Genomic DNA, 22,590 nt, shown 5'->3' on the forward strand with positions numbered 1-22,590 from the left:
ATTGCTATGGAAGCGTTTTCTCCTTTTCTGCCAGCATGTCTGCAGGTGCTCACCCTCTGGGGCAGGAACAACAACTTGGCAGTCCCCAGTAGTCAGCCTCTATTCTACTGGGTACATCAAAAGGAAGAAAAAGTCACTGTTGCACATAGCTTGACTTTTTGCCCTAAAAGGGTAAAAACTGCAATCATTTTGACAGCATTCCCAACTGCACTGCAGGGTTACTAGATAACCACCCACCACCCCTTCCAATTCATGTGCAAGAACATTCGAACAGGCCAAGGTTTTAGATCTGTTTATTCAGATACAAATTGAAAGCAGATGAATGGAGCACAGCCCCACTTCCTCTGCTGCCTCTTCCCCTAACTACAAGAGAGAAGAGGAGAAGCAGGCAGAAAGCAGCAAATAATAATTTAGTGACAGAAGCATTGTGGTTCCCAGTTCAAACCTCTGCTCTTGGATAGCATAGGGACAGTTAGAGCATCAGTAGGCCAGTCACGGGGGAAACGGGTCATTTCTAGCCTGCTGTCACCACCCTCGGGCACAAAAGCATCAACTGGCAGGTTCCAATCCTAAATGTACAAAACAAAGCCTTGTAAACACGTCTGCAATCTGCAGCATGCACTAAGGAAACTCCTTCAGCAACTTCTGCTGCAGTTTGCATTAAGACAGCTCTCCTCCGCGGTTTACCTTTCTCTGAATCCCGTGCAGAGAATGCCCTAGGCAGAGCTATCATCTTAAAGTACCTAAAATTTTCCAGTATAATTGGACCTGCTCAAGGCATTCTGTCTTTACTGCCCTCTTTGGGATGATTACTTGATAAGGGTTTTTGCGGGTTAGCTCCTACAGTACCTTTGTGCATGGTCTGCAGGGACGGGGAGGTGGCAGAAGACAAAAGGAAAGGTACTGACACAGCTAGGAAGCCTACTCGACCTTCAGGCACCGCTTCTGACTTGGAAAGGGAATATCTAACAGGATTAGTTGGAGGAACTGCTGAACAACCCACCGAGGACACCCTGAAGAATTTCATAACTCAGATTTTTGGTATTGACAGAATTAATTCCCTAGACGCCATGCCAGCACGCTGGGGCACAGGCACAAGCAGGCACATGACTGGCAGATCGCAGTTGTCCTGTGTTGCCTCTCCCACCTGTGGACTTTTGTTTTCCAGGGCTATGGAATCCAGGTCTCTGCTCGAAGCAGCTTTCCTGAAGATACTTGCTGTAGAGATTAATCCACTGTAGAAGCACAATGCTTTATTGACTCACTGAGCAAGAACATGCACATTTTCTATTCTCCCTCCATTCTATCTGCTGTTATTTAAACTGAGATTGAGATGTTCCTCCCCAGCAGCACAGGTCTGCTCCACACTTTCCCAGACAGCCTTTCGCTTATTGAATTACCAGCCACTTCGAAGTTCCCTCAACCTCCTTTACACAGGATGTGAGAAGGAGAGGGATGCTACACCTGCGAGGAAGGGTGGTGTACTGCAAATCAAGAACAGGAGTTGTACTATAGGAAGCCCGGCCACCTGCACGCCAGGGGCTTCACCGCTGTCTCGCTGGGACGCGTCTGCTGTTCATTTGTGTTTTGAGCTCCAGTCCAACTTGGCCAGTGAGAAGAGAAGCTGCTAAAGGAATTAACTGTACATTTCCCCTGCTACATGATGGGTGGCTCTAAGCTTCAGAGAGGAGTCCCCATGTCAGGATTTAGCACTCCCAACGATTTCTGTGCCTCCCCCAGAAGGCCAACTGACCTGCTGATGTAACAGATAGGCTTTGAACTCCTAAGCACCACTTCCAGCAACTGTTTGCTGCTGAGAAATTCCGGCTCCAGCCAGTAAGGCTGTAACACCCACTTGGTTCTTCATCCCAACGCAGACAATGTGCTCTCCACTCAGAGGCTGCACAGAACGCCAGGATGGACAAGAGGTGGGGATCGCAGCAAGCACCTATGAAAACCGGTAGCCCCAGGCTCTCGAAGGAGCTTCCCTCCCCCCCTTCTCCCCACACATAACACAAATTTGCAGAGTCAGTTTCCTGTTTGTTTTCAAAGGGATAGTATTTCGAAGTCTTCATCTTCTGAGTCAAAGAACCTTTCCAATCTGTCAGCATCAGAGGAGTCTGCAAGAGAAAAAAAAAGCCATGCCTCCGTGGGACGCACTGACTGCTCAGCATCAGTGAGACCAGCAGCTGGAGGACAGCAGAATTTGAGCATCAAGTGCCTGGAAGTTCCCAAAGCCTCAGTGACATACCTGAATGAAGGCTATGAAGAGAGATGAGGGCAGGTCAGTAGCACGGGAAATGCACTGGAGAGAATTACATGGTGTGCAGAAGGTGTGCCACGTCTCACAGATCCCAAACACAGCCCTGGTGCAGTGCAACTCTGTGCTGTGACTGTTTTGTACGACATTCTTGTGCAGCAGCTCTGCATTAGGAGACCATTCTGCCTCAAGAAACTCAAAACAGGAGAACTTGCCCTGGTCTGGACTAATATCCATGAAGATTTCTGGCCCAATTAAGTGATACAGGATCATTTTTTTTCCCCACATGTGTTAGAGACTTGTTTTCTGCTATAGTTGCCTGCGATCCAGCTACCAGGAAATGTAATTACACAACATGCACTCTCCCAAAAGCAGTAAGTACAGTCCATTTTGTGAGGAAAGCTAATGTAGTTGATCCCTCCTGTCCATCCTTCCAATTCTATGGTGAGGAGGGAGCACATACCCAAAGGAAAAGCAGCTTTATGATAGGGGAAATTCAGGTGAGAACGTATGGGCAAACTGGGGAAGTAAACGAGAAACCTGCATTAACTCAGGCTTCACTCACTGGTCTTGGCAGAACAGCCAGCCAAAAGCTAAACTGCCGTAACTGACGGGTGGGGACAGAGAAGTGCAAAACTGCAGAGCCCCCTTGAACATGCTGCGACCAACTTTAATCCCACAGCAGCGTGCGCCAATGCCTACTGTCACTGTTTTTGATCAAACTGCAGTGCCCACGAGTGCTGGCAGCACAACTTCCAGAGGTGCTCCTCAGAGGAGCAGCCCCCTTCACTGGAGTAACACAGCAGGGAACCCAGCTGGCTGGAGAAAATAAGGACAATGGGCTGGACAGTCACGAAAGTACAATTACTCCTTCTAGTGAGGGTAGGACTTTAAGAGAAACAGAATGGCCACAGCAGATGGAAGAGGCTTGACAAGCTAGGAAGAGGGAGAAGGACAAGTAGCCCATTACAAAAACATTTTTAAGAGTAAGAAAGGCAGCAATTAGGGACAATTTAACATAGGCAAGGATCAATTGACAGGTTAAGGGAATCAAGCATTCTTACAGAAAAGGACAGTGAGATAAGGAAGGCTTTGAAAGTTCATGCTAAGGGAGAGAAGAGAGCGAGCACAGAAGCACAGGGTGCAGGATGCAAGTGATAGGACATAGTCCAACACCTGGTGATAGGGTAAGTTTGTCCACGCATACTCACTCCTCTTGGCAGAAGCTGTCAATGGCTCTTTATCTCCTGCAATGTTTGTGCAGACTATGAACATAAGCAGAGCCTCACAGCCAAGATGCTGCCCAGCACTTGTTCCTTTTTGCATTGGTAGTGGCACATGCACAGGGAAGGAGTGCCTTACACTGGAACTAAGTTTGACCAGCCCTGTCTTTGACCATTTTCATTACCTAGAAGCTCAGTTTTCACCCTTTTCAATGGACCCTTTTGATTCCTCCAAGCATCCCTTTACAAATCATAGATTCACATTGCTGTGACAGGCTATGAACTTACTTTTTCTTCCCCTCAGTCACCATCACCATTCAGACTCATTCTAAAAATCATCCTGAGACACTGTGGGATCTGCGAACCACTAATTGAAAGCCAAGGAACTGGATCAATTGACCTAAGAGCTCCAGACCCAACTCCAGGCGGAACAGGAACATACTAGAAGTCACTGTGCAATTCCACACAATTTCTAGAAAGCTAAAGGGACCAGCTCACCCTTAGCCCTACCCACCTCTGTGGCCTCACCTGGTGTGAGATTCAGGACGTCAGGATTGGAGAAATGCGACGGCTGGCGTTCGACCAGTTCGAACATTGGCAGCGCTCCTCTTAGCAGGGACAGCTGCGGAGCAAGAGCAGAGCCATGAGAACCAGCAACTCTCTACTCACGGTGCTCTGGGTCTTTAAGGGGTAATAACGATCTGTTGGGACTTCATTGCTAGTGAAAAAACATTTCTCAAATCTTGGACTCGCATCAGCTGCAGAATTTCAGAGCTACGCTCTTTTTGGTAGTTTAATAAACTATTTTTATATGCTTTAAAATGGGATTATGCTGCAGAGAACATGGTCTCTGTGCAGCTGTTTGGAAATAAGACAATACTCTATATTCCTTTCCCGGTGATATAAATACAAACCTTTTTGATTTGCTGGCACCAATCATTAAAGTCCTCCTCTGTGTTGCAGAAAAAGCCCTGAAAAAAAAAGAATTCATCTTTATATATTGTAGATCAATCATTTCAGTCTTAAGGCCTTGTATTAACACCAAGCAACATGACCAGGACTGCAAGCAGTTACAACACGTAACTGCCTTGCTTTTAAACTGTGGCTTACACTGCCCCGTTAAACTGAACACTCTCCATACGCTTGATGCGACCAGACCATCCTAGTGCTGGAAGCATCAACGTAATGGTCTGTTCTACTGCAGAAGGAACACTGGGCAGAAACAACCCACGTGGAAACAAAGAGCAGGCATCTCAGGTTCAACAGAAAACAAGCCACAATGAACCATAATATGGATTCAGATCAGCCCATCAAAAGGCAGGAATCAAAGCCCAAACTAAACCTGACAGAAGGATACTGCCCCGTGAGGAATGGCATTTAATTGCCATGCAAGGGGGACCTCCCTGTACCAAACCTCTTCCTGCATGAGGAGCTTATTTACAAACGTTACCGAAACCCACAGCAGCGCTTGCCCAGAGAACAGCATGGCTGTAGAGTACCCAGCCCATCACCACTGCCTTTGCCAGTTCCCTAGGGAAAGGGAGAGCCATGGAACAGAGCGTCCACAACACTGCTCCTTCAGCTGATTGGAATCAAGTAGCAGCAACGCACCACTGCAATGGAGGGGTCAAGCTCGGCGATGTTCATTCTGCAGGGAGGGTGCTGGCAGTGGAAACTTTCATCGGGGAGACAGCCACTGTCATTGGGCTCCACTGCAGGCTGTGTAGTGTGGGGATCCAGGTAAATGAGTTCCTCACCTGGACAGACAGGCAAGGAGACATTAGGAGGAAGAACCATGCCAGAAGCTGGTCTTCTGGGAAGGAAACGGTGAGATACAAAGAGGAGGAAGAGTGATGACACAGCCAGCTCTCAAAACCCCATAGAGGAACCCACATGCTATAGAGGCAACTTGCTTTCCCAAATGCTTCTCATCCAGGCAGAGCCACGTGCCAGCGGAACCCCAGTACCCACTCTGCTGCGACACCCTAGGCTCAAGGCACAGGCACTATTTGGATACTGTTCCTGCACATGCCTTCCAGGGTCCTGTGTAAGTTCAAGTCGGCCCCGGAAATTCAAAGCACAACCAGACTGAGGTGTCAGGCAGAGAGAAAATCAGAGGGGAGCAGAGTAAAAGGACAACAGTTTGCAGGGTTTCAGGAAGGGGACGACTAACAGACAGTTAAATCCAGCCAAGCCCCTAAAGGGAGGCGGGGCTCAGCTCTGACTGTAGGAAGAAGTCTCTATGCACACCTCTTTACAGACAGGGTTTAGAACTACGCAATGGAAGTTTACAGCCTATACTATGGCCACTGTTCAAAGCTACATCACTCAGGTCCTCGCAGAGGGGTTCAGTCCACATCAGCCTTCCACGCTTCCAGCAGAAAAAAACAACCCTGCAGCAGGCACCACAGACTAAGTAGGAGAGCTGTACCACTCCACTTAGCAGGGGGGGGATGCTTGGAAAGTCTTTGCAGTACTCTGGGCACTCACCTACATGGCCAATGAAGTAGTGAGCACTGTTTGGTTTCCCTCCGATCACTCCCAGGGACTGGGGCATCATGAAGCAGTGCTGGAAAAGCAACACAGAAAACACACAGCTGACAGACAGTGAGACAGCAGGTGGCAACAAAGGCAAACATCCAAAAATGCAGTGCGGAAAAAAGATGGGGACACTGAAAATCAGCAGAAACAGCCATTTCTGGAGAGAAGCTCTGCCAGGAAGGCTGAAGGCTGCAACACAGGGCCTTCAAGGAACACAGAAGCAGCTCAAAACCACCTTTAACTGCTGACAGGGACACACAGGTGGATCAAGTGGAAGAAGTAGCACTATTCCAGGACCCAGTCCAGGCCAGTCCTGGCTCTGCTACAGTCAGTGGCAAGATACCCTGGAGCTGTCATCAGGTTGCAACAGTGTTCTCAGGAGGAAATGATCATTCAGGAAACGGTTTAAGTTCTTTATCCAGTTGCAGTATCCAGGCAACATCTACTGAGTTAAGGGCAAATAACTTTGCGTGAATTTGGAGCTCTTACCCACGCAGCTCGGAGCTTGTTAGTATTAGTACAGCAAGACAATGTGCACCCTTGTCTTGTGCATGTACTCTGCACACCCTAAATCCTGCATCCCCTAATACTCCACACCGCAACCGCCAGCCGAATACTGCAGACTGAGGCTAGAATAAGCAGGAGCCACAGGGAGTTTGCAACACTACATTCATCATGGCTCATGTTGCCACCAAGCATAGTACAGTTGCACTGAACAAATGCTTCAGCAGGTTGGTACCATCTAAACACAGAGAGGGACTGAGACTAAGTTGTGAAGCAAGATCCTCCAAAAAAACCCAAACACCAAAAACCACAACCCCCCAAAAGCCCCACACATTTTCCTGACTAAAGCCTGCAGGAACCTACATCCTGACCTCTGACAAGGATTGTCTCTAAACACATTTTTCTTTTGCAAACAGGACAATTGTTTCTCAGTATTTTTGCCCAAAACCAAATTCCAGAAATGACTTCATTCACAACAGGGTCCTTAAACGTCAGAACACCAAGAATTCAGCTCCAGGTCCCCTACCTTTAGTGTTTCAATATAGGCTTCATTGATCTCTGTGAGCCCAAGGCGGAGAGGTATCAGCAGCACCAATGGTTTCCACTGTGAGAGCCTATCTCTAACCCCTGCTTCCTCTGGGTACCCATTATAGGGTACGTCTGACTCCACAGCAGGGCATGCTGCAGCTCCAGCACACGGCAAGTTGGACTGGCACAACCGCCCTACAGAAAGGGAACATGAGCAGAAAGCATCAGAAATCGCCTCTGTTTCTAGACCCTGAGTAATTCTATTTGAGCTCTGATCAACAATTGCTATTTACTAAAAGTCTATAGTGCTTAATAAAAAGACAAGCTCAGAGAGGTCCAGCACCGGGATCATGTGATGTATGTACTCCCTCTCTGCAGGGCTTCTGGTAGGGCTCAGCATTTCATCTCAGCTTACATCAAGATTATGCCAAAGCACGCTGTGCTCACAGCCACCATCTGGTGGGCTGTTAAAATGCAATTTTTTCCAGCAGGTAAGCAGCTAAGCAGCAACCTGTGCCAACAAGGTTGAACGAGTTGATTAGGAGGTCAGGCAAGAGTCCTGAAATCAGAGAGCATGTAGGCAGAAACAGAAAAATCTGGAGTGTTCAACTCCAGAGGAGTTCATGGAGGATATGAAGACAGTTGAGCTCAATGAGGAAAGCATTATGGCTCAACACAGGAAATATTCACCTGTAATTAGCGCTGTATCAAGATACAAACATGGCATCTGTCTAGAGTAGTTGCAATTTTCTGAAAGTTCACTAAAGCCTTCACAAATTTTATTGGGGATTTTTCAGAAGCTACTTTAGAGACCTGAAGCAGGACTCTGCAATTTCAGCATGAGCGTTCCCTGTAAGATATGGGGCAGTGAAACTCCTTGGGGCATACACCTGATCTAAGTGCTGTGCATCCTCATTCTACAGGCTTGACAAACACAAAGCCAGGCTGTAATGCAACCACATTATGTAAAGTCTGGTATAGAAACATCTCCAAGCCTACCCGTCTCACTGGCCAATTTCATCACTTGTTGGGTGTGTGAAGAAAAAAACAAACCCCAAAGAAACCCACAGCACTTTAATCACAAAGCCAAGGCAATTAGACAAAATCCCAGAGGCTCATTTAACTTATTCCTGGCCCAAGATGAATGCCAGGACACTCTAGCAGGTAGGACACAATGTAAACAAACACCTTCATCACCAGTTGTTTCAGCAGGGCGTTTGCTCACTACTAAGAGTTTCAAACCCAGCTGAACAAGAAGAATGTTACAACCAAGGTTAGAAGAAACAGGACTTTGATATCAAACCTCAGTATGAGAGACAACCCACACTGAAGAGTTCACAGTTGCTCCCTGGTACTGTCCCTCAAGGAGGGAGAAGGTGTATGTGTGCATCTCTCATGCACAGACATATTATAGATACTGTAGGTCCCGAGAAAATTCAAAGTCATTATTTGTAGTGATTTATCTTGTTAAAACAGTAAAGATCATGGTTTTTTTTCTGCAGTAGCCTGCCTGTTCTGATGATCGAAATCAGCTGCCAAGTCAGGGCTGTTGCTGAATGCGGTGTCATTGCAGGTTTCCTCATCAGGCAAAGCAACTGGCAATCCTGCGCTGAGCTATGAACATATTTAACCAAAGTTTAAGCAGTAGGGAGCTTGGCACAGACTAAATTCACCCTGCTTCTTCGGCAGGCTTTGCAGTGCTATGGTGCCACAGCACAGCGGAACCTGCCTAAAGCTTCTCAGCTGGATCCAAACCATTCACTGCAAACATTCCAACCGATTTGACACAACATCTCTTCTGTTCCGGCTGCTGCTGTCAGGTACTGGCTTTGCTGTTTTGGCTTCTCACCACCTTTCTGATGCACAGGATCCTCCAGTGCCCGACTAGGAGTCCCCTTCTGATACAACAGACTGACTCAGCAGGGATAATGATGGATGTTTTGTCACTGCTGTAGCAAAAGACACTTCCTACGAACCTTCCACTGACCAGTATTAGTGACCAAATTTGACATGTATGAAACAGCATTAACTTCTGAACACTTCACTATTGACAAATGTTTGGGGCACAAGGTATATAACACATACCTCTAGACATGTAACACATAAGACCCAGTCATACAGTGACTTTCAGGCTCTGAACGGGTACATTATGATTCACATTTGAGAAAAATAAACAAACAGCCCTTGCACATTACAAGCTGTATGGACATGTTACTTGGAGCGGTGTCAGTGCTGAACAGTCAGTGCCACACAGACAAGAGCCTGCAGCGTACCCAAGCCTCGCAGACAGCATGCTTCACTTCTAGAAGTAATGTTTTCAGGCTAAAGAGGAAAGATAAATCCAATTTCTGTTTTAGGGCTGGCCCTTATTTAAGCCAAGGCCATCAGTGCCTACCTTCACAGGACTACATGTATCTAAGGTCAGACAGGCACTTCTCAACCAGATCCTATGTCCCTTGGCCTCTCCGTTGAGACTACCTGATAAGAGATGTGACTTTGCAAAGTGACTGTCCTGCACTCTAATGACAAGTTGCCTGTTAACTGGTTTTGGCTCTGTGGCAGCTGAGGCCAGCCTAAATGATGCCTGCCATGATCTCGCCTGTAACCTCGCGCCAGCTCCAGCATTCACTGGGCTGTTCCGTGTGCCGTTTCAGAACACTAACCTGGCAGAAAATATTGCACGGTTTTATGCTGTGTAATCACAAGGCCTCATGAGTTAGTCTAAAGCAAGCGAGGACCAGGACCATGCAGGACTGCAGCAACCAGCAATGCAGGCATTCAGCTTTGGTTACTGCGGCATTACAGCCTGAACAAGCATGCCAGTGATGAACACATCGCACAGCTGCGCAGCCTCCAGAGCCATCCTATAGTCAGGATGCACCAAAAAAAAAAAAAACCCCACAAAAAAAGCCAATTAGTGAGCAGTCCTTAAAAAATGAGAGATCCCCTCCAGGGATGGATTCCCTTCCTCTTCACCCCCTGCCAATTTTGTTAATTTTCCTCTTCAGCAATCTGTTCTAGTTTTCTTACTCTGCCTAACAGCAGAAGAGACATTTGTAGCCCATTACACGAGAGAGGAAGCAGCCATTTACTGCTTACTACCTGTGGCCAGAAACACGTTTGACACTACCTTCCAAGCAGCTCCCACCTACTGTCTGAAGGTCAGCAGACCTTCTCTCCAGATCCAGAAGCCACAGTGCCAAGTCAGAGGCTTTATCAGATGAAGCAAGAGTCAAACAAGGGGTTTCCTTGCCCGAGAACAGCAATTCTTGTCTTAGCACACTTGGCCACAGCTTTACGACAGAACGTTTACTTCATGCTTGTTGTGTTGTACTACTATATGCTTTCCATTTTTTTTTCTGGCTTCGTGCTGCTGGAGGATATACCACATTCTACCTCCATGTGATACTTACGGATTTCTTCCATCACTACTGTGTTGTCCATGGCTATATGTACTGCCAGTGAACTCCACGTATCAAAAGTTGCAAGTTTTCTACAGGAAAATTAAACAAAACAAAAAAAAAAGTAAGCAAGGATTAGTTGCAACTACAAGACAAAGATGGTGGTGTATCAAACAGGAGAAACTGGGTTAGGAGAGATTGGCTTTCATCAGTTACATGTATAAAAACATACTTTACAGTGTATCAGAGTTGTAGACTCTATTACCACTAGTTATTATGGCAGGAAGAATAAAGAGGATTGCTAATGGGACCACACCAGGGAATTTGTCCTTCAGCAGCTACTAAGTACAAGAGCCCTGATATAATCTCCAACTGAAATCCCGTAACTGCTGGTTACCAGAAACCTAGACCTCATAAAAAATACACAATAAATGAAAAAAAAACGCTTTTACTTGCTGTACATATCTCCAGATCCCGGGCTAATCTGACACACGCTCTGACCTGGGAGAGCTGCTTTTAGGCAATCCTAGCCTGTTCCAGGGAGCTACTTGCTCATCTGAAGGAGAATGTTTCTCAGAATATAGTGTGTCCTAGTTATTAAAGGCAGTCCATGCTCCAGCACCGCTCTGATCCTCTCGCCGTCACCATGGAACCCAGGCACCAAATATTAATGCTTTCATCTGCTAACAGATTAATGACTTGATGGCTTGCTGGCAGCTTTTTGATAATGATGACACCGTTGTCAGGTCAGCAGAGGCAACTCAGAGGCTATCCAAATGACAGCAACAATCATTTACTCTGACCCTTGCTTCTGGTCTGCTGCAGAGTATCACACTCAGTTCTACTGGCAAGCGCATGACTTGTGGGACATGGAGAGAGGTTTTTGGGGGTTGTCCTCAACTTGAAATCTGTTTTCTCTCACATCCTGCCAGCATCTGAATAACAGAAAGGCTCCTTTCATATTCCTGCCGACACAGGTCGATAAGGTCAAGCAGGTTGCCTGCTAACAGCATGAAAACATTTGAGTTGCACTTCAGTCAATGGGCAGAAACCTGTAAGCTAGGAAGTACTACAAACCAAATGACCCCACTGCTTGGTTCAAAACATATAAAGGAAAAATGCAGCACTTACTTGAGCACTTGTGCGACTGTGTTTGGTCCATACCACTGACCTATGGATTTTCCCTCTCCAACTCCCATCTGGGCTGCACCACAAGAAAAAAAACCAAATAATTTAGCAAATAATTTCATCTACACTGCATCCCTTCCTAATCACAGTTTGTATTTAATAGCGAAGAAATCTCACTTGGAAACGTTTCTGAGTCAGCAGAATCTACTCTTTCATGGGGTATCTTAGTGTAGATGGGAGAGAGAAGCACACCCTGAAGGACTGTAAAGCAAATCCTTTTCCCCAAAATGCATTAACACAGAAGTTCCAAAGGCAATGTTACCTCAGAAGAAATTTTACAGAGTGTTTGATTACCAGGACTAACGCTGTAATTTGAAGTTCTGTTCGCTGAAGCTACAGGTGCCTTAACACCCTACAGGAAAAACTGGAACGGGCTGCTTCTCTTCTGTTTGCCAGGGAAGTTTGTATCAAATTGAGATCCTTCCTTAGTCCATGTGCTACTTCTGAGAATTTCTTCGTTCAGTGATCTTCTCATATTACAAGGTCCTAGTGAGAACAGCACCCACACGCATTCCTCTCACCTTAGCCAGCTAGGATATGGGAAGTGATGCAGAATATAACCTAAAGCACTAGGCAAACCTGACAGCCTTAACGGAGTCAAGAAGAAAAATCCATCATAATCCATAACAAAGAGTGGCAGTTTTACATCACGTCAGAAAACAGCATAGCATCATGTACCACCTGACCCACTCATTGAGGTTTTTTTTGGCCTATCTAGCAAAATGAAGATGGAGCAATGTTCCACACTCCTGGGAAACCCAGGCCGAATACCTCCACACTCTTCAGCGCCCAGACTCTTACCTATCTGGTGAATGGAGTAGTAGCTGTCTTTTTTGTCAATGAAGGCATTAAGAACATTGAAGTAATTATCCATCTGCCTCTTCCCTTTTATCCACCTCCAGTCTAAGACAGAGAAGGGGACACATGAAAGAAAACATGGTATTTATTAGCAACTAGAGGCTGCAAGCTACAATCCTCTTCCCTGTGCATCAAACAACTGACCCGATTTTCATGTCGCTATCACATTACCAGCCATCTGAGGCATTCCCAACACTAAAGGAATAATTTTAAAAGGAAAGTAAGCATTCTCACAGCTGAGATAAAGGAATATAATGCACAGAAAAGCAAATAAACAAACAAACAAAATCTGAAAACACAAACTGTACCTCTATCCCACAGATAGGAAATAGGATTACAATTTCTCATTGACAGGTGTAAGCTACTTATTCTGAGAAAAAACAGGTGACCTCACTACAAAAATCATCCTCCACAAATTCAAAGGCCATCAACAACTGTCAAAAAAAATGCTCTGGTATAGCTGTTTACAGACCAAGCATGGATCAAGCACAAGAACAGAAGTATTCAGAGAGAGAGCTGACACTCGGCGAGGGCTTTGTGACAAAACCGAACTATAAACAAGAATGAATCTAAGTTATTTTAAACATCAGCTATAGAAAAACCCTTCAAGAAAAATCTAGTACTTGCTTGGCTTCAAGAGACTTAACTAGCATGTTACAGGGCTCTGCTTTGTTTTAAGGGTTGGACAACAATATCTACCTATGTAGAGCTGTAGACAGCAGGGAAAAACCTACTGGAGGGCTTCCAGAAGACTTTTGTCTCAACAGCCCCGAACTTGAGAAGACTGAAGAAAGAGTTACAGAGCCCTCAGCAATTCCCATCTGTGCCATCGTGATGTGCTGTCCTTACAAGTACTGCACTTGTGGGAGCACATGGCACTGGAAGTCATTATGGGCTGCGCACTGGTTTACCTCTTCCCAAATGCCTGCAGACCAAGGCCTGAGCAAAGATCATCTGGCCACACCGCAACATACAGCCCCAGCCAGTATCAGACGTGGGACCGGTTCCTCCTGTAAACGAGGACAGAAAATAAACATGTAATTATTAGTAAAACAGTGCCAAGAGGGAGAAGAAATGAAAGCACTGTAAGTCTGCACGGGAAGCAGGCTCATCCAAGAAATCAGGCAGGGAATAAGGACTACCTTAACTCACATACCCAAGGCTGAGATACAAAAATGCAGTTATCGGTGAGCAACTTCATGGCATCTCTTAAAAACAAACAAACAAAACCCTCTAATACTAATGGAACGGGGAAAAAAACTTCAAAAGGAAATCCAAACAACTCAACTAGAAAGAGAGCTGAATTTCTTCGAAGCACAACAGCCCTTGAATGTAGTTGTGGACTCCCAGCCCAATTCAAAGACACATTCCTATATAGAGGTGCTTGTTACTGGTGACTTCTTGTAATCCTCGTCTTGAGAGGGCTACTCAACATGCAAAACAAACCAGTCCCAAGGAATTCCCACACCATAAGCAGCTATGACTGGACAAGATGCCAAAGTGAACAATATAGGCCGCAAAAAATCTCACCAGCCAAAAAAAAACCCGACCCCAGCAACAAAAAACCCCATATCCTACATAATGTTGGAGAATAAGCTGGATATGAGCTCATGCTGGACAGTCTGAGACGAAGGCCTCAAGGCTGGAAGCATTTCCCTGACAGAACTTCAAAAGGAAACTGGTGCTCCTCCACTGAAGCTCTGGCTGTTATTACAAGCTTCATAGATAAAATGTTTAGTGTGACCACAGCAAGTGAGCTGTCTCACAAGCACGCAGTCAGCTGCGCCTTAGCACAGCTGGTAGAAATAGTTTCTTTGTAAGGCTCTTTTTTTCTTTCCATCTCGTGCAGCTACTTCCCTTGAAAACCACAGGGAGAAAAATCACCCAAGAGAACTATTTAATCAACTTCTGGATGGTCAGCAGCTATCTTCTGTAACTTTGCCAGCAATTTATAACATATACAACATCCAAAATTGATAATGCTTTACAAAATTAGCATAAGACATTCCCCTTACCCTCTGAAGAGCTTACAATATTAAAGTGGGCAAGCACAGAGAGAAGTAGTCAATAATAAAAGGGATGATTGGGAGAAGAAAGAGTGAAAAAGGAGAAGGTTTACTGTATGACACGCAAACTGTATCTATAGATGGGCAATGACTCAGAAAATGGGATTTCTTCCTGCCCCCCACCCTTTAATAACTCACATAGAAGCTCCAATCCTGTTTGTGAGCCATAGTTAAACACATGCTACCCCTTCAATTTCAAACACATGTTTAACTATGGCTCACAAACGTGAATTTAAAGGGATTAAACTGCATCAAAGATGTCTCATACCTCACACTCTCATACGGAAAAAACAGAACAAGACAGAAGGATCAGCTACCAAGAAGTCTCTTTTCCAAATCTGAGCCATTTTCCCCATCGACTGCTGGGGATGACACGGATAGTGGGGACAGGGATGGTGCCTGGAATCCCATTTACCTGCTCTCAGATCTATTCTGATACCCCTTCCACCCAGTACACAAAAGCACATCACAGAAGTGACCATGCAGAGTACCTTAAGGAACGAAGGCATCCTCCTTCAAGTTCACTGGGAAATGTTCTCCACTAACAGCCACTTTAGGCACTTAAACCCACACACAAATGCACCCCCCCCAGCCCACAGCAGATGCACAAAAGCAGTAATTTCCGTATCGTATCTCTAGTTTTCATGTCTTTAATCCACCTCAAGCCCAAGACCCTCATTAAATAATATTTCATGTTAGACTTATGTAGGACTTAATGAACATGAAGTACAAAAACCTTCCCACGTTGCTCCAAGAAAGAGTATTTCTAGGCAGGCTTCCCAAACTCATTCTTGCGTCCTTAAAAAAATCACTGTTATCCCTCATACCCAAGGGAATGAGGAATTCTCGTTATCAGATAAACAAAAAGTCTATCCTACCAATTAAATGAAGTGCATTTCAGATTCCTATAATCAGAAATGAATTAATGTTATACTCGTGGGGACTGTTTTATTAGGCAGAGATAACTGGATTATCATCATTTCCAGGATATACTTAGACTCATTCACAGTACCTACCGATAGCAGGGAAGTTCTTCCTGTAGGTGAACCAAAGCCGAGAGGTCACATCCAACAAGATCTCTTCTTTCTCTGAAAATTTTTCAGCATCGAAAGGCACACGCATGAGGGTAGCACCAAACACAGCTAAATCCATCTCTTGCCCAGCTTCCCTAACGACAACACCATTCAGCTCCTCATTCAGTCTGTGTGCCCAGAGAAGCAAAATCTGGCTGAGGAACAGGACAGTGCCGCTATGCAGAAGAAACTTTCTTTTTCCCCCAAAATAGCCACAATCAACCCAAAGACGCCATGGCCACAGGCAAACTATGAAACAGTAAACCATTTTCTTGCCTTTCCTCCGAGCCATCCCCTTGCCTCAACCATCCTGGCCCTGTGGCACAAGCCCCAATAACTACTAAACAGTAACTTTCTGTACAAAAGTGTAACAGAGTATGCGGAGATGGCCAGACAGACAGCAGCACGGCAGTTACACTCTGCCTGCTCTGCCAGCAAGCAGACGCACTCTGCAGCTTGCTTAGAAGGTTTGCAGTCACCTTGCTGCTCAGAAAGTGAAGTGCAACACTGACAAAGTCCTCTGAAGCATTAAAGCACGTTGCATTGTGCATGCAAAATACCTGTAAAAACACTGTATTTCCGTCCGAGGATCCAAACGGGTTCTTTGGTCTCAGGGAAGTCTTCATATTCAAACCTGAGAGTGTCATAGGTAAGAGTAGCTAGAAAGAGAAAGAAGAAATTACATACCTTTCATAGCTTTCCTTGCGTTTGAAAAGTCATACAGAACTACAGAATCAGAGCTGCTGTGGCCCAGCAACGTACACACGACAGCTGCACTCTGCTTCCCAGCACAGGCACCATGCTAGAACAGTTACCAGCAACGATGTCAAGGTCCTCTTTTCCAGTGAGCAAAGTGATTAAAATCCTTCTTGCAGAGAACACAGCAAGCACAGACTGCATTAAGATGGGAACTCAACCTTGCTCTGCAAGACAGTCCCTCCTCAAGAGGCAATGAATCCAGCAGAAGTCATCACCCACACTGAAAACAGCCTGCAGCTCAGGGAGCAGCACCGCCTTTACAGACATCACACTCAAATCTGAAGAACGTAGAGCTGTGCAGAGGTGTCCTTGTTCACAGGCAACAGGCAACCCTTATGTCTATTCTACTGGCTCCCTTCACAGCACGGCCTCCACCAGTGCCTAGATATCCACCTCCTCTTGCACGACCACCACAGAACAACTCAGCAGCACAGGCTGCCCTTGGAGCAGGACAGGTTAAGTTTTCATGCAAAAGGCACATGCAATGGGGAAGAAAAAAAAACGGAGAGTTGGACAAAGTGTGTTCCACCAGGTCTGTATTTGGAAATAAGGCACTTTAAAATGGTCTTGGAACCCTGGAAATGAACTGTCTAATTTTGTAGGTGTCAATTCTTTAACAAATCACCTACAAAATTTAAAGCAGAACTAAACCAGACTGTTTTGTAACTGTTGAAGTGATTACTGAAAATACCTCTCACAGCAAATGCAACAAAATCTGCGGTTACGTGACACAAGCTTAAAACAGGGCAATGGACTAAATGACAACAAGCTCCTCTCAGCCCCGTTTTCTGCGAAAGCCACCACCCTCCGTGGTACACACCTCACTTTCTGCTTCTCAGGGGAGTCGCCTGCTCCTTTCCTCTGGTGCTGCCTACGTAGCAGGTCTTGCCCTCCTCATAAGTAGAAGACGTTCACAAATGAGCTTTCCTCCCAGTCATTCCCTGCTTAGCGTTCCAGAGCATCATCTAGAGCACCAGTAAATAACAACTCGGCTGATTTGCCTCAACGATAGCTCCAGAAAGTCACCACAAGGTTCTGCTCCCTCTCCTTCCAGACATCTAGGATATTCCATGTTGTGCTCGGGCAAACAAGCTACGCAAGACGTTTTGGCTTCCTGGGGGTACCTCATCAGTCATCCGCCCCTGGGTTCTCTGACCTGAAATTCCAATCCCAAATGCCAAAGAAAATATGTAAGCAGCAGCAGCAAGACAACATCACCAAGACCAACCACTGTTTAAGCAGGAACCCTAGCAATAGAGATGAAAATAGGCTCCTAAATCAAATTTTGAATTAGACTCTGGACCTAACCCTAGCCCGAAAGATTTAAAGCGTGTTCCTTGTGTGAATTAGGCTACAGACGGTTTCAGGCACATTTAGGATAGCATGGGCCACGTTCCCATTCCCGTCCTGTGATGTGACTTCTCAACAGCAACATAAGCAAAGCAATTCTGCTTGCACAGAAAAATGCCACGAAACCAGTGCAGTCTTTTCCTCTAACAAACTTCAGCATTGAAATTAGTAATTTATTTATCATTTACTAGTCAAACTTCATGAATCCTCAGCAGTCCATGCTTTCTGCATCTATCTTTACCTAACAGCTTGGCTTGCCTTCACCCCTTTCTTGCTCAATGTTGGAGATTTCTTTCCAGGGAAGAAAGCAACATGTCATCTGCGGATGTTTTCAAGCATGCATCACTTTCTCTTTTAATTTTCAGAAGTTTCCCTTTGGGATGAGACATTACAAGTCTATTCTGACAGCTCAAAGGGAGGCTAGTCATTTGGATTTTTAAAATTCAGTGTGTTACCAGATATGATCTTAACATAAAAAGTGAAGTTCTCGGATAGGTTTTAAAGCTCCACGGAATATTTCGTGGTTCGCTTTGTCAGTTCTCAACCTTGCCATAAATCCAGCTCTCTGTCAAAAGAGTCCCAAATAACTTAAATGAAGCAACTTAAAGAAGGATGCTACACAGAAACCGTCAAGCTACCCACCACCCCTCTTTCTTTCCTAGCAACACTTCCTCGCCTTCTCAAATGTCGCACCCTCAGCAGCTCCACATTTCACAGGGCACTAGGTCCTTGGTGAGCACAGGATTTGCAACTGGCAGCTTCAGGGCAAGGAACTGCTGGAGTCTTTCCCCTGCAATCAAAGCTAGAAGAGGAAGGGGTTGGCAGGCAGGAGGGATTCCCACTGGACCAGCTGCATATCCAGGGAACGCAGCGCATGCAAACTGCAAGTGCCATGACACTGCACATTCGGGAGGAGAGTCCCAGACTCACAGTCCTTCAGCTGAATGCCCGACATCTGGGCTCTGTGCAGATGTCCTGCAGGCCCAGCTGCGCACCCGAAAGATGCGGTCAGATGTTAGCACGTGTGCTGTTTTTAAATAATACTTGCAAAATACTTGCCACCATCTGAAAAGGCATAGCCGCTAAATGCGGGAGTTTTCACCTTCACAGGGAGAAAAATTCAAGTGATTGCTCCCAGCTAGTATCAATAATTGTATAACAGGAGCAACAAACTCCCCACAAGGCTTGAAGCCACTACGAGTTTCCTTCACAAACATCTACCTTCATATGCTCTAGCACTTTTTCAAAACTACATACATTGTGCTATTGCCCAGATGAGCTAAATATGAGCCAGTGGGACAAAAACAATGCAGGCAGGGGTACAAAGAGTGTCAGAGCTTGCACATGAGCCTTTTTCTCGCTTTTATACTTAGAGGCAAAGGGTCTGAAAGTAAGTAAAACTGGAAATTCACCAAGCAGAAATCCTGTTTGAAGATGCTCCTTGCAGAGCTGCAGAAGTCAGGCAAGATCAGCAAATTTCTCAGGCAGCACTCCAAAACTTCACCTTCAAGAAGCCCTCAATCTATTTTAAATACCAATCTCCGAGCATCCAGGACAGTAAAGCAGCAGCCTCGGCAGAAAATCTGAGCACCCATCAAATGTGACAGTTCAACTTCTCTCAGTGCACAGTGGATTTATAGTTCAAAAGCGAAGAGTTTCAGCCCTGCAAAGCACACCCTCAGGAAGGCGGCCTCGCTTTCCAGGAGCCTCCAGCATGCTGCGAATGATGTGAGGTTGGCTGGATCTCTGCCCTATAGACACACCTTCCATGGGGTCTGCTGTCGTGTCCCAGAACACCTTCTCATCCCACACCCTCCCCAGAAAGCCCCGACAGAAAAAGCAAAGCTTTGTACACGCCACTACAGAGAACACATATATTAAATGACCTAGGTAAAGACATTCAAACTAAAACCACATTAAATACCAGCACTAAGTCTGAATGTTTGAGTTCTTCTCCACCTCAGTGTGTGTGGTTAGATCTACTCAGTTATGAGATAACAGGCCACATCACAAAAGCCTGCCTTGTATGAAGCATAAGGAACCAACTCTTGACAAACCCAGCACATGCCTCCACTACCAGCAACTTTCAGTATCAGTTTACTAAACATGAGTATGCGCAAGGTTGTTGAAAAGCTATACAGCATCATCTTGATGTAATCAGGAAAAACTGCCTCAATACATAGAATTACGGTGGAGGGTGAAATCTTGCCTCCCTTTTTATATTCTTAAACTGTACAATGAAAAAGTCAAGGGAAAAATGTCGTCCTGACTTGTAATAAGCTCCCACATAGACAAACACAGAAGCGCAGCCAGGCACAGGGGAGCAGGCCCCAACTGGTGATGCCAGTTTGCAAATGTGCTGAAGACAAGATATGTGCTTAAGGCAAGTATCAAGCCCTTGACAGACACTAACTTTATCTGCTGTACCAAAACCAAAGCTATTTGTTTCTCTATGAACTTTGGGAAACAAATAACAACAAGTCAAAACTTTGATGACTCAAACAGAAATCCAGCAAGCCATTTCCCCTGTGGTTTGCACAGCTGACGTTCACTCCGGCATCAGTCATCTTGGTTACAGTTTGCCTGCACAGCTTAGATGTTTTGTCAAAAAACTTTTTATACAAAACAATGAAGCACCGATTTGGACCATCACACTAAAGGAAAACCAGGCTTTGCAATGCCTCCCTTCCCAAATTGCTTCATGGGCTTCCCTCAGTTGCCAGAGAGGCCTCTTTCTCTGACAGAGTAACACTCCTCAGGCAGTGCCTGCAATGGCTTGGAGACATTTTCCCCAAGTCCTTCAGCATCCAATTAACATCGCCACAAAAGAATCAGAAACAGGGTGGATGATCAACTGATAAAGGTACATCACCCGCTACAGAGCAGAGAGGAAAGCTACTGGATGTAGGATGTTTTAAAAGAGAGTCAAGAAGAGAAGGTAAATTTATTGTGTTAGCAAAGCACCTTAATGAAAAAAGCCTAGAAAATAGATAACCAAAGAAATATCCCGAATCCTTACTTCTGGCCTTAGCAGAAGAAAGATTAAGTGTTTTCTTTCCCCTAAGCTCTTTCAGACAAGACACATGCTGACTATCCAAGCAACAAGGAGTTAAGAGACAGCCAGGGAGGAAAGTCAGTCAACTGGAGAGCGCTTTCCTGCAGGCCCAGAGCAAACAGTTCAAAGTCTGCCCGTCAGGTCCCCAACCGTCTCCAGAGCAGGGCTGGATGCGAAGGCGCTTGGGCTCTCATTGCTCCAAAGCCCAGAGACCCACCTCCTCTTTGCACAGAGGAGATCCAGCCCTACTGCCTGTCACGGCGAGGTTTCCCTTTCCTCAGCAAGCCTTGTAATGCTTACACAAAGGGAAAGCAAAAAATCTCTCCCAGTTTGGGCTGTGTAAGTTCCCTCGCTGCGTTTTGTTCCCACGTGCAACGGACCGGGCGCAGCGACGTGCACGGCACGCGCCAGGCAGAAAGTCGGGATGCCGTCAGCTGGGCTGCACAGGCAGCAGCAGCGCCTGCAACCAAGGACAAAATCAAGTCAAAGCAGCAACCCCGAGGGATGAGAGCTACGGATTCCCCCCACACACACACGCTTGCCCAGCGCGGCGGAGGAGCCCATGTGAAAACGTTGGTTATTACGGAAGACCGCTTCTCTGCAGAGGGAGGGCGAAAGCTGTCACTGCGTCAGGGCTAGCAGGCAGCGAGTCCCACTCCTCTCTTTCCCCCCCAACCCAAAACAAAACCTCCAAAGCAGAGGGCCCCTGCCAGGCCTTCTCCTTCCGGTTCGCCTCCCGGGCAGCCCCGAGCTGAACGGCGCGGAGCAGCTCGGTGCCTTCCAGGAACGGCGGCGGAGGACGGGCTGGGAAGGGCCGGAGGGACTCGGCTCCCTGACGAGAGGGCTCCCGCTCGGCTCTGGGCCTGCGGCGGCGGACAGGAGGCAGCCGGGCCCCTCAGGGGTGCCCCCCCCACCCCAAGCCGCCAGCCGGGCAGGCGCCGCGCCTCACAGCACCGGGGGAGGCCGCGCCGCTCCGGGCCGCCCGGGCCTGGGCCGCCCCAGGAAGCCGCGGGCCTCAAACGGCCGCCGGGCCGGGCCGCGGGCCCCCGCTGGGGAAAGCAGCCGCCCTCCCCTCACCGCGGCGGGGGAAGGGGCCGCCCCGCCGCCGCCACCCACCTGCGTCCATGGCGGCGGCCCCGCCGAGGGCTGCGGCCGCTGCCGTCTCCGCCGACACATACGCCCCGGCGCGGCCCTGCCCGGCTGCTGGCGCCAGCGCCGCGCCTGCCCAATGGGAGCGCCGCTCGCCACCGGCCTCCGCGGCGGTTGGCTGCCGGCTGCGCTCGTCACGGTTCGGCGCGCCGCGCGCTGGGGGCTGCCATGTTGCCGTACGGAGAGGCTGTGCCGAGAGGGGAGCGGGGCTGGGCCGGCAGCGGAAGCTGGGCTGGGCCTGCCGGCGCGTAAGGGCTCCGCTCGTTGCTCACGACGCCGGCGAGAGCAGCCCGTGACACGTACGCCCGGGGAAGTTCCAACGCGCGGGCGCCGCCATCATGTTGTACGGAGCCGACTGTGCCCCGCCCCTCTACCCTGGGGGGATAACACTCTCCTCCTCCTCCTCCCCCCAACCCACCCCTCTCGGAGGTGGCTTTGACGGCTCGGCCGCCGCGGACCGAGCGGTCCGTCGGGAGGCGGACGCCGTGCGGCGCCAAGGAGGCAAGCGAGCGGCGCCGGCAGCGATCCCCCCCCCCCGCCCTTCAGCAGCGGCGCTGTACGGCGGCGTCCCGGCCAAAATGGCGGCGGCCACGCGGCGGCCGCCATCTTGGTTGACGGCAGTGCCGTACAGAAAC

At 47.4% G+C, this 22,590-nt stretch overlaps 1 protein-coding gene across 2 annotated transcripts; it reads right to left on the minus strand.

The window, feature by feature from the left end:
- Positions 1-276: 276 nt before the first annotated feature.
- Positions 277-22,010, minus strand: ATG4B (autophagy related 4B cysteine peptidase). 2 transcript variants are annotated; one of them, XM_075417746.1, is made up of 13 exons: positions 21,923-22,010; positions 16,203-16,301; positions 15,586-15,657; positions 13,415-13,513; positions 12,447-12,548; positions 11,589-11,661; positions 10,470-10,549; positions 7,055-7,251; positions 5,974-6,052; positions 5,095-5,240; positions 4,398-4,454; positions 4,012-4,105; positions 277-2,120 (listed from the first exon to the last, which is right to left on the minus strand). In XM_075417746.1, exons 1-13 carry the CDS (start codon positions 21,930-21,932, stop codon positions 2,047-2,049), a joined length of 1,182 nt encoding a protein of 393 aa, XP_075273861.1. In that variant the 5' UTR covers positions 21,933-22,010; the 3' UTR covers positions 277-2,046. The 2 variants fall into 2 exon arrangements, with proteins under 2 accessions (XP_075273861.1, XP_075273862.1); XM_075417747.1 differs by lacking the exons at positions 5,974-6,052; positions 7,055-7,251.
- Positions 22,011-22,590: the final 580 nt, after the last annotated feature.

The sequence above is a fragment of the Opisthocomus hoazin genome, chromosome 4, assembly GCF_030867145.1.
Source record: "Opisthocomus hoazin isolate bOpiHoa1 chromosome 4, bOpiHoa1.hap1, whole genome shotgun sequence".
Classification (NCBI taxonomy): Eukaryota; Metazoa; Chordata; class Aves; order Opisthocomiformes; family Opisthocomidae; genus Opisthocomus; species Opisthocomus hoazin.

Excerpts from the sequence above, each read along its gene's own strand:
- ATG4B (XM_075417746.1), bottom strand. Across the intron at positions 12,549-13,414 it reads CTGCAGGCATTTGGGAAGAG|ACTGGAGGTGGATAAAAGGG; the intron begins GTAAACCAGTGC and ends TCTCTGTCTTAG. Across the intron at positions 4,455-5,094 it reads TTGACCCCTCCATTGCAGTG|GGCTTTTTCTGCAACACAGA; the intron begins GTGCGTTGCTGC and ends TTTTTTTTTCAG.